General features: G+C 35.4%; 1 protein-coding gene across 7 annotated transcripts in view; it reads left to right on the forward strand.

The window, feature by feature from the left end:
• The window catches only part of PLS1 (plastin 1), a 50509-nt gene extending 38863 nt beyond the window's left edge, over positions 1–11646 (forward strand). For 6 of the 7 annotated variants that reach the window (XM_069792241.1, XM_069792240.1, XM_069792243.1 and 3 more), the window contains 7 exons: positions 178–198; positions 3578–3656; positions 4801–4915; positions 5658–5791; positions 7333–7456; positions 9561–9685; positions 10161–11646. In XM_069792241.1, coding sequence (XP_069648342.1) covers positions 178–198; positions 3578–3656; positions 4801–4915; positions 5658–5791; positions 7333–7456; positions 9561–9685; positions 10161–10296 — 734 coding nt within the window. In that variant the 3' untranslated portion in view covers positions 10297–11646. The remainder of the gene's footprint in view (positions 1–177; positions 199–3577; positions 3657–4800; positions 4916–5657; positions 5792–7332; positions 7457–9560; positions 9686–10160) is intronic. The other variant, XM_069792245.1, reaches the window with a different exon arrangement.
• The last annotated feature ends 573 nt before the right edge of the window (positions 11647–12219 follow it).

Consider the following 12219-nt stretch of genomic DNA (forward strand, 5'->3'; position numbering starts at 1 on the left):
ATTTTTCTGTTAATTTGTTTTATTTTTTCTATAAAATCCTGTGCTTTTACTGATGTTTTCTCAAGGTAGTGATATAAAATATAAGACATTCATTTCTTTATAGTTTCATCATAGATTGTCTGTTGAAATCTGACTCCTAATTTATAATGCTTTCCTATTTTGCTTCATGAAATGCAGATTTGACCCCTCCTAATGTAGGTACTGTATTTAGTACTTTTCTGTACTCCATAAAAGTATTTATACTGCAATTTTTCTTCTTTTTTTTTTTTTTTTCTCCTAGTGTTTTAATCACCTCTGTCCTTTTCTGGTTGATTTTTGCATTGTTCTTGTATTTTTCTGTTGCTTTAATATGCCGTCATAAGTAAACAAGAAAGGAAAAAAAAAAACCAACAAAAAAACCCTACAGGTCTAACATGATGCATATAAAATGAGGGCAGGACTTGCAGTAAGTCAAATGCCATATAGTTCTTTCTGTGGGTTTAACCAGTAGGGGCTTTCCATGAACAAAGATGTAAAGTTCTAGGTATGTGTGGGTGAGTAGAGCTTTCTGAAAGTCTTCATTTTCATTCATAAATTCCATCTTTTCAGTGACTGTTCCACCCAAAGAGTATGATGTGGCTGTTCTCTTTGGCTTAAGACAATGAACACTGTGCATAAAATGGCACCTGCTCTGATAACAAGTCTGGTGATGTGCACTTGTATACAGAGAGCATATCCCTCAAGTATACTGACATAACAAAATGAACATTTGATACTGTGTGGGGATGGAGGGGAGTCCTGACCTCAGTCAGTGCATGACCTTTAACTGAATATTGCTGTTGCTCTGAGGAACCTTCTCACTTGTGGGGCAGGCAGCAGAGTTTGGAGTCTAAGTCACACAGAAAGCTGAGTTCTTGGGGGGAGGAAGAGGAAGGACTTCTGTCCACCCATGTTTCCTCCAGTGTAGATGTCCTCTGCTGCTGGCAGCCTTCAAGGCTGTTACCACGAGAGGGTTAACTACTTCCACTCAGGCCAGCTGAACTTGGGGTGCAAATTGCATCTTGAGCTCTGTTGCCTTTCAGAGAGGATCGTAGGTATCTGGAGTCCTTTGGATTCTTGACCCCATCCCTATGGCTACTCCCCACTCAGTTCCATAGTATAATATCTCAAAGAAAGAGATGGCAATAAATATAAAGGATACTACCAAATTTGCTCCTCTCTCTTTTGTGTAGCTCTGCCCCCTTTCTGCAGTTTTCCAATGATTTTGGCAATCTGCTGCACCACTCAGCAGAAGATATGCTCCTGATAGGATCACAAGGTATATTTTGAATAAAAGAGTAGAGAGAAAAAATTGGTCAGTTCTCAGCCATCTGGAAAACTTACGAACGCTTATGTGTTGCATGACAAAGGGATTTGTTTAGAGTGGCATATTAAATATATTATACTGGGTTTAGTTCCTGGATTCCTGCTATCCGAAAGGGTGCTGCTCAACTTGCATGTTCTTGCTCCTGCTTGGCTACTTTGGATTCTTTCAACACTGTTAAGCATGCATTTTAAAATTCTTGGTCTGAGTGCAGTTGCTGAGTATCTGGTTTTGTAGCTACACTTTGTTTAGTAAGAGTTCATTAAATAATCTTGTTACTGTGTTTGCAATGGACAAGTGTTCCTAAAAGCACTTTGCTGTCAGTATTATAGGCATTGCAAACCAACTCAAAGCTCAGTAAGCCTAACAGCTTCAGAAAAGAAAAAAATCAAAAGGGACTTGCTTCAAAATACTGTAACATCTTAAGTTTATAAACTCTAAATTATATATCATGCTTGTATTTTGATTGTATCTTTTTTTATGGAAAACCACTGATATTTTTAATAACTTTGTCATAAAATGTGATTCTTTGTTGTCTTTTGAATTCTGTTATGGAACGAAATACATGAAACAAAGCTGACTGCCTGAAGACCTTGCAGAATAGTATTTTTCTTTGTTTCAGCATATATTCATCAGTGACTGTTTGGTAATTTTTACAAGTAAATCTTTCAAACAAATACTAGTTTGAATTGTGTATGAAAGACCTCAATTTAGAAAAACAATATATCAATAGGATGAGCGTCATCTGTTTCATAATAATTGGAAAGAAAAGTAACTGGTAAGCTGGCTGAAACTTTTTAAATAAAATTTATTCTGTTGGAAAATGTCAGTTACAGCTGAAATCTCTGAATTTAATTTTTTTATAAATATACTGAAGTCCAGAGCTTTTTGTATAAGAGGGGAAGAGAACTAGGTTAAAATTGTAACCTCTGTCTAAAAATCGATGTTATGACATAGGTCTATTTCATGGTAAAATAATATTTAAGAGGTTTTCTTTCTATTCTAATGAGAAATACATGTTTATACAGTAGCTTCATTTTGCAAAAACATTCATTGTTCTGTAGTCAACATAGAACTGCAGTACTAAATGAGACAGTTTTCATGCTACATAAACTTCATTAGACAAACTCAGTACCATTAGGGTCTAAGGAACAAATGAAAAAAGCAAAGAAAAATCTGAGATTTTTATGTGTTTCAGTCCTGGGAAATCTGTTCTTTTGTTGTTTGGGGAGGTTTTCTCTCTCCTTAATGTCTTTTCTGTTTTCTTAACTGTGGATTATCAACCCAGGGGAACAAAGCAGTGAGGTTATTCCAAGCTCACATGTTCAGGCTAAATATGTTCTTAAATGCTCTTCTTTGATGTAAGAGAAAACAGCTTATGCAGCACTGATTCACATGCAATTGGCCACAGATGGATCGTTAAAATTTAGGTAATGTTGTATGTAGAAAATTAATGTTATTACTGCAAACTGTAACTTTATAGAGAAAGAGCCTTAGTCTAGGAACTCGTGATTACAATAGATAAAAGCAATCTAAGTCAGGACAGTCAACGGAGGGGTTGGTTTTTTTCCCCTGCTGAATTTTCTGCATTTCTCATAAGCAGCATTGCTAGTTAAAACTGCAAGAATAACTAGCCCCCTTGGCAGTATAAATACCTTCAGAAATTTAACCAGTACAATACTGCCTTGCTAAGTCTCCAGTGTTAAAAACTAAAAAGGTGAGATCTGTTGCTTTGGGGACGACCTTCACAAATGAATACTGGGAAGTTCTGTGTGGAGAGAAGTGGAGCTGTAATTTCTGGAGTTTGATGCAATTGCAGTAAGTGTGTTAGTACTAACTTTTAATAAAAATATGCCATTTCAAACAGATTCAAAGATACTATTGAATGCAATGTCCACTGATTTTGGTTTTAGGAAATTATTATTAATCATCACTATTTTCTCCATGATACATTATCTAAAATATGACCAACAAACTGTCTATTTCTATATTTTATCAAATTGTATTTACACAGAAAAATATAGTCTAATAGTACTCCCTGTAGTGCCTCTGGCCTTGTGCCCAGAACTGAGGGACTCTGAATTTGATAGGATTGCCTTGGCTTATTGGCCAGTAGAGACTACTGTTAGGGAAAGGATGAACTTATTGGGGGGGGGAGGCATGAGAGTCATTTAAACATTGCTTATTAACGTGTTTTCTCCAATAATTTATATAGAATTATATTTGTCACTGTAGGAGAAAGTAATGAAGAAAGGACTTTCAGAAACTGGATGAATTCACTGGGTGTAAACCCATATGTTAATCACTTATACAGGTAAGGCTTTTTTTTTTCTTTTTCTTAAACAATAGTTTCATTTCCCTTGGATGACAGGGGAAGAAGAAAGGGAAGTTGTATTTCTGCTGGAATAGTGATTTCCAGGTTTCCACACAGTGTGATAGAAACTTCAAAACTGATCTGTAGAACAGCATTAGGCAGCATCTGACTCAGATGTTCTACTCATGATCTAGAAATAGTAGAAAAACCAAAAAGTTTTCATGTGTTCCTGTCACTCACTTGTACTTTGATTTACATTTTCTAAGAAGTTGAGATAATTAGGTTTTATAATGTAAGATTTTTATTTTCTCTCGTGACAGATGAAATGACTGCAAACCTATTAAAACAGTAATGTAATTCTAAACTGTAAGAGAGGATAGATGTCTGCTGAGTAGACTGTAGGAATCTATGCAGTGTGATATTCCCTCAAAACAAAGGGTGCTTTAGCATGCTTTTTAGATGCTTCTGATCACTTTCAAATTGTGCCAGCAGTTAATTCAAATCCTATCAATAAAGTATGGGATGCAGGGAGCAACTGGGAACATCTGCTTGCATGTATGCTTGCTGTTAGTTTTCATTGTTTCTCTTTTCTGACGTCTGTAAAGTGATACCATCTGTAGATAGCTTAACGTGGAGAATTTCATTTAGGAAGTAGCTGAAGAGGATTATCAGGAATGCAATTTATAATGGAAAAATAATACTTTTTCTAATACTCTTTTTTCACTAGATAAGAATATTGGTTTTGATTATTTTTTAGCATCTGTAGGTGCAGATAAAGCATGAGTATTTAACATTTTGGAAAGTCCTGAGGAAACTAAAACTAGATCAATAAATGAAAACTCTTTAGCTAGATGTTTCATCTACACCTACCCTATGAAAGCAATTGTTTAATTAAAGTTGGTGAAGCCAGTGGCTGTGCTTACTTCACTGAGATATGTGGAAATAATGAAATTAAACATACAATTTAATGTAAATAATTGCAGAACTCAAGCAATAGGATATAGGCCAGTTTCTCCACAGAACGACACAGATTTTTATTTGTTTTTCAGCATCTTAATTACACTTCAAGAAGTCTCAAGTATTTAACATTTTTGTTGTGAATATGAGCTTTTATACTTATAAACATTGTTTTACTCTGGTTTAGTGACCTCTCTGATGCTTTAATAATCTTCCAATTGTATGATATGACTCGTGTGCCAGTTGACTGGAACCACATCAACAAACCTCCTTATCCATTACTCGGTGGTAATATGAAAAAGGTGGGTGGATACTCTGTAATACAATCCAGTTTCACTGCCTCCCATTGTGCTATTTGTAGTAATTTGGGTTGTCTAGATTTGCGTGCTACTGAGACAGTCCTGGCAAAACAAAAAGGGAAAAAAATTATTTTCCGGGTATTATCCCAAGGAAAAAATAGCAGTTATAGCATATATCACTTTAGTTTCTAAATGTGGACACATTTTGGCAATATTTAATTTAGTGTCTAATTAGGGTATATAAGTAAAAGTTTCAGGCCTGACACTGCTATCATTGCCTGATGCTCTTATACTGTGAGGTGTTTCCTCACAGAGCAGTTTTATATGCTGCCAGAATTTGTGCAAGACTTGCAGAATCCAAGCTTTCAGTTAGTTTTGTGATCATTATTAAGCTAGAATTGTAGAGGAAAAAAAAATTACTGTCTGTTTAAGAACAACACATTTCAATATTTTTCCAAATTCAGTTTTCATGTAAGTATCTATTAATTTGTTGACTTCAGTGGAAGTGAACTTGGGTTTCTCCAGTATGAAAAAAGATAATCGTTGGAATCTTGCATACTTGCATTTATGGTAAAAACTGTGTTATTTTAATCACAGTGTAGAAAGGCTAGAAATCTTTCTTTAGCTCCAAATGTCACCATAGGTAGCAGTAAGCCAAAGTAATTCAAAATACACATAGTTTATAGGTCTGTATTATAGAAATATTAAGGTGTTTTCATTATTTGCACACAAATTTTATGTTTAGATTGAGAATTGCAATTATGCGGTAGAACTCGGGAAGACAAAAGCCAAATTCTCACTGGTTGGTATTGCTGGACACGATCTAAATGAGGGTAATCCAACTCTGACTTTGGCTTTGGTATGGCAGCTGATGAGAAGGTAAGATAAGCACAGTATATGATAGATGTTTGTATATATATGTATCTGTGTACATGTGTGTATGTGTGTGTCTCGTATATCAAGGCAAATTAAAGCTAGTGTTCAGTTCACCCAACAGATATTTTACAGAGCCATCTCTATATCCCTCATCTCCAAGATAAACTTTTATACATTAGTTTTGTAGTTTTACATACCGTGTAGTGATTGAAACCACAATAGTGTGTGTGTGTGTACGCATCCATTTAGAGACAATTAAAACCTTATATACTAAAAACTGTGATTAAAATTATAAATCCTGCAGCAAGTAAAAAGAGCACAACTTATTTCATGTTGATTCCACGCATCTTTCTCTAAGTAGAGAGTAATTTAATGTGGTTTAACCCCAGCTGGCAACTAAGCACCACACAGCTGCTCCCTCACCCCTCCCCACCCTGTTAGAATGGGGAGCAGAATTGGGGGGGGGGGGGGTGTGTGTAAAACTCATGGGTTGAGATAAGAACAGTTTAATAATTGAACTAAAATTTAATAATAATTATTGTAATAAAAAGGAACATAAAAAAAAAAAGAGGGAAATAAACCCCCCAAAAAACAAGTGATGCACAATGCAATTGCCCACCACTCGCTAACTGATGTCCAGCCGATCCCCAAGCAGCGATCAGCACCTCCCAGCCAACTTCCCCCAGTTTATATACTGAGCATGACGCTATATGGTATGGAATATCACTTTGGCTGGTTTGGGTCAGCTGTCCTGGCTATGCTCCCTCCCAGCTTCTTGTACACCTGCTTGCTGGCAGAGCATGGAAACTGAGAAGTCCTTAACTTAGGATAAGAACTACTTAGCAACAACTAAAACATGAATGTGTTATCAACATTATTCTCACACTAAATCCAAAATACAGTGCTGTGCCAGCTACTAGGAAGAAAATTAACTCTGCTGCAGCTGAAAGTAGGACATTTAAATATTTGTAAGATCAAAAAAGAAGAATAGAAAGAGGTGACATATGCTGTAGCAGTTAAAATGGGAAGAAATTTTTAGGCCATCACAGCTATAGTAATGTAACTGTCATAAAATCAAAATCTTGCTAGTGCACTGAGTAGGGAAAAAGTATATTATAAATTAATTTCAATAAAGAGTGTTTTATTGCAAATATTTTCCACAAGTGAACTTTCTTACACCTACCCCAAAACACTCAATGCTTTTTGTTTCTCAGACTGTTGTGACTCAGTTTTCAAGGTGACTTGGATGGTAGGGAGCCATTTAAGCTTATAAAGTAAAATTAATTGTGATGTGCTGAGTAAAACAAATATATGAAGAAGATGTAACTGAATATTATGAGGTTTGGGATGTTATTCTTGCAACAAACAAAAAAGTGATTTAAAGTACTAAATAGTTTATAATGTAAGAGTACCTTGTGAGGATGAGTACTTGGCATTGTCACTGTGCTGAAGTAATAATTTACTTTTGCTTGTAGCTTTGTACTGGTAGCAGAGTTGAGTTCTGCCACTCACTTTAACTCAGACTCTTATTTTCTTTATTAAAGGTATACTTTGAATGTACTATCAGACCTTGGAGAGGGGGAAAAAGTAAACGATGAAATTATTATTAAGTGGGTGAATCAGACACTTGCAAAAGCAAATAAGAAAACTTCAATTACAAGTTTCAAGGTAATCAAATTAATTTACTTTTCTTCTTTCCACATACAATCAGATCTGGGACTTTTAACCTGATCTGTTAACAATTTGGCTTTAACAGTGGCTCTCCCATCAGCTAGCATAATTGTATAAGGAAATATTTCTGACGTTCTGTGAATCTTCAAAAGTATTTTACAAGTCTATTAATAAGAAACAAAAAGAAATTATAATTTCTGCTGTAAGATTCAAAACAAAACAAAAGAAACCCAACAACAACAAAAAGGCTGAACTTTCAAAGGGGCTTCTGTCTGAAGTTACCAATGTTTGGGCATGGCATGTCATATATCTTCCAAATTTTTGGACATAGGCACTCTCATGGTTGTACAAACACGAAGAACAATTTTGGAAATACTTGGGGGGCAGAGGGGTGTTGGTGTGGAAATTGCCATTTTTAGTAACAGCTGGTCAAAAGGATGTACTCGTGCGTGGCAGAGCCAGGAGAGGGAGCCCCAGTTAACCAGTGACATCTTTTGTCTTCATTGGCACCGCTGATGTGTAGCAGACCTGTACAAAACAGGAGCTTTTCCCATTCAGCAGATATGAACAAATTGATAAAGGAGCTTTCCTTTCACATTTTTAAAGTGTTAAACACGAAGTCATACGTATGTCAGGTGTGTCATGCTGTGTGAATCTCATTCTTCAGAAACGGTAGATTAATAATTGCACTTGCATGCAGCAGGTTCATTGTATATGCTGAAACAGTTATGTCTGTGGTTCACAACAGGAACATCAGAACCGAGCAAGTTAAATGTTTGAGAGTTCACTGTGTTATGAAATTGAATTAGTTAAGCATTAAGCAAAAGGTAATATGAAATTTTTTTTTTGAAAAAATATTTCATTTTTACTCTAGAAGGTGACTTAGGTCTTCATCTTCTTAAAAACGATTACTGCTTCTCTTATTTCTACATAATAATGGTGGTATAAATAAGTTGAAAGTACAAAGATAATCTGTCCCAACATCTTGCTTTTGGTATGCCTGTGATATTGGGGGGCATAGGTAGTGTTTTTAAGGTAATTCCACTGATAGTAGACCAATAAAGATAAGGAGATACTGATGTAAAGTGACATTATTCAGTATACCTTTTTTCCTACTGATTTTTTTACAATATTCACATATATATTGTCTTTCACAATTTTAATTTATGTCTGTATTTTGGGGTTACTGCAGCAAGCAGATGGTGTAGCAGAGAAAGCAGAGGTCCCTGATATTTATTGTGGACTATGATAGCAAAGTTCTATTGAATTGCCATTAGTTCAAACAATAAAAATGGCAAAGGTGTGGGTTTTGGCTTACAGTCTTGGGGAGATACTCCATGCATTTAATGTCTTCAAGCAGATTTATATTACTATTTTTAAATGTATAATTAATGTGGTGGCTCTGTGGGACTTCACTGAATTTGAAGTTATCGTTCTGGCCTGGTGGCAAGGGCAGCCATGTCACACGGCTTACGTGCTGAGCCCCTGCAGGAGCAGAGCCAGCCTCACGGGCACTGTCTGCCGACTGTTGGTTTGACCTCATCAGCTCTTCATCTGCCCTAACAGTTGGGAAGAAATAACAGCAGCGATAGCACTTGCTGTTTTAAGAATAGAAGAAAACACATGTCCATGTATTAAATACAAACCACAGACTGCTCGCACTAGCTCAGAATACCCTCTGAGTTGAAAAATTATAAAAAGTGTGAGCCATAAACTACTGCAGAAAATAGTTCTGTTACAAGAAAAGGAGAAAAATAAAAGTAGTTGGGGAATTTGAATACCTTTTTGTTGTCCTGAAGTCTGGTCCTTGGACTTCTTTCAAAGTTCCCTGCCTTCCTTAGGGAAGGGGGGGAGTTTCTTTCATTAAATAAATTGAAACCATTTGTGTAATAGTACTTCACTGAGTGTGAACCTTATTTTGGTTGTGGAAAAGAACATTAGACCTCATAAAGGGGAGGAAAAACTTTCACGCAGTTAAGTAACAAAACATGCTGCAATCTTTCAATAGGTATGTAAGATGTGCTGTAGGGTTTTTTGCATTGTGAAGATGGAATAATCAAAGCAAATTTCTTATGCTAATCTTTTGAGTCTTTTCTTTTAGGACAGATCAATTAGCACTAGTTTACCTGTCCTAGATTTAATAGATGCCATTGCACCAAAAGCAGTTCGTCCAGAAATGGTCAAGAGAGAAGATCTTTCTTACCAAGACAAACTGAATAATGCTAAGTAAGTTTTTAATACATGCTTTGTATTTTCCTAAAGTGCAGGAAATGCATGAATTCATGGTGTAATGAATGATTTACTGTTAACAGAGAGGGATTACACTAATATTAGTTGATTTGTTTCAAATGGAATATTAAAAATTCTAATATTCTAGAGCTATTTTTCTAGTGTATTTAAAATATGGACTCACATTCACGGCTGATATGACCTACCACCACTGCACTGTGATTGGCTTATTAATAGCCTGTCATAACCTGTACTGTTTTTGACAAAAATACATGCTTTGATAACCAGTAGCAAAACATCTGCCAATACAATTGCTAATACATGCTTTCTTCACAACAATGTCCATTTTCTTGTAAAGTGTAAGTACTCACTTAACAGGCATATCCTGCTATTAAAATCTTGTTGCTGTGAATCTTGGCACACTAGTAGATGCAAGGAAAATAACAAAATTTATTTTCTCTTGTTTTCCAAGGTATGCCATTTCAGTTGCTCGAAAAATCGGTGCTCGTATATACGCTCTCCCAGATGATCTGGTTGAAGTGAAGCCAAAAATGGTGATGACAGTGTTTGCATGTTTGATGGGAAGAGGACTGAACAAAATAAAATAATCAAGATGTAATATAATTTTCTGCCATGTTAAGCACGATGAATGCCTCGTGGTTTACAGAGTTCTGAAGCTTACCATAAAATGAGAAAATTCGTATGCACAAATATACTCATGTTTTAATAATGTGTTTATATTAGTTAAAGTTTTATTTAATTTCATAACACATTGATTATTTATGGGTAATATTGTTTTCAGAGTATGTTCATTACTAAATTAACATCACAGATTTACTGCTTTAAAAAAACCAAAACACTATACTTATCAAGCTTCACTTGTATTAGTTTCCATAGCATTGTAAGAATCTGCATCATTTTACATATGTTATTTCAGGACTTACTGTGAAGCACTGTTTGATTTTTGTGGGTGTTACGTACATGTAGTCATAAAAGTTTCAAGGTGCATTCCAATCCTATTATATTACTCTTAACTGCACAGAGGTTATCATCCTTGCCTTACTCTTTGAGAGCTTAACTCCTGTTGAAGCCAATGAGAGTCTTGTCATTGACTTCAGTGAGAGCAAGTGAAGGCCTATGATGATGTCTGGAAACTAATGAATTTTGATAAAGTTGATGAAAGGTTTTTGTGGGAATAATCTTTAAATATATGTAGTAGTTTTGTTCTGTTACTTAACAGGAACTTTTACGGTGTGTGTCTTAAAAAAAAGCAAATAGTAATCAGAAATGTAATCATGTCATTATTAGGTCTTCATACACATTAGCTTTTGCAGTTGGACTAAACATCTGATTTTTTTTTAATTTTTCATAAAATATTGTATAAGAAAACAATAAAGAGCTGGCTAGTCCAGTTTGGGTTTTCACATAATGTATTGCATTTCCTTATAGATTATTGCTTTGATTTTCCTAAAGTGTATATCATGTGTGCAGAGGCTTTGTCTAGAAAGACTGGTGTATTGTCTGGATGAGATAAAGTCCATAATTATTTTCTTACTAATTTTAAAGTATTTGTACTTTTTTCTCTGCAGCTGTAAATTTTCACTAAACATGCTGGAGCTGGACATTTAATAAAGTTGTTACCAGAAGCCAAACAGTAAGAAAGAAAGAAAACTAAATAAAAATGAAAGATTTTTTTTTTTTAACAGTACAAAGCTGCTACTTTCTCTCTAAGCTCCTGAAAACAGTCCTAAGTGTGGCATGATGAGTGAGCAGTTGGACTAAGCTTTACATCTTCAGTATCTTGCATAACATACTAACAGACAGAAGATGCATCCATTTAGATTCTATTATATAAGGGAATACTGGTAGTTGAAAGAATTAAGTGCTTGGATTTAGATCCATTTGTCTCTGTTTACTGGTTTGTGTTGTCTGGGCAAGAATAAATTATTAATATTTGATAGTCACCTGGTTTCTATTCCCAGTTCCAAAGGATGACCGAGTGTTGTACAGAATTAGAGTTCTTTACCCTGATTCTGGAGACAAAAAGATAGGCTAAATTGAGGCTTACTTAGTCTCTATACTGCAAGAATAAATGATCTCTTCTTGAGATACGCAGTTCTAAACTACTGTATTTACCTGCCCAGGCACTTGGCAACTTACTCTCTAAGGGTCAGTATTTCCTGTTCCATCAACTACTGCTGTAGTGTTTTGTTCCCTTTAGGAAAAAATCTGCTGCAATTATGTGGCTCAGTGCTTTATGTCCAGAATTACTCTAAACTTGCTGTGATCACATTGAAAGGGGTTTTCAGAGGCAACCACCTCATGCTTCTCAACATAAAAGGTTGACATACAAGTTAAGAGCTGCATGTTGAAGGATAAATTAGAGCTAACATCATCTGAAAAGAACTGTCTTCTCAGAGTGTTTGTTTTGAAGAGTGCAAGTGTTAACTAAACACGATTTTTCTAAAGGAGATTCAAAAACCAGTGAGTCGGACTTTCAGCTGAAGTCAGTGAAGCTCTGAACTCTGCTT

The sequence above is a fragment of the Haliaeetus albicilla genome, chromosome 9, assembly GCF_947461875.1.
Source record: "Haliaeetus albicilla chromosome 9, bHalAlb1.1, whole genome shotgun sequence".
NCBI lineage: Eukaryota > Metazoa > Chordata > Aves > Accipitriformes > Accipitridae > Haliaeetus > Haliaeetus albicilla.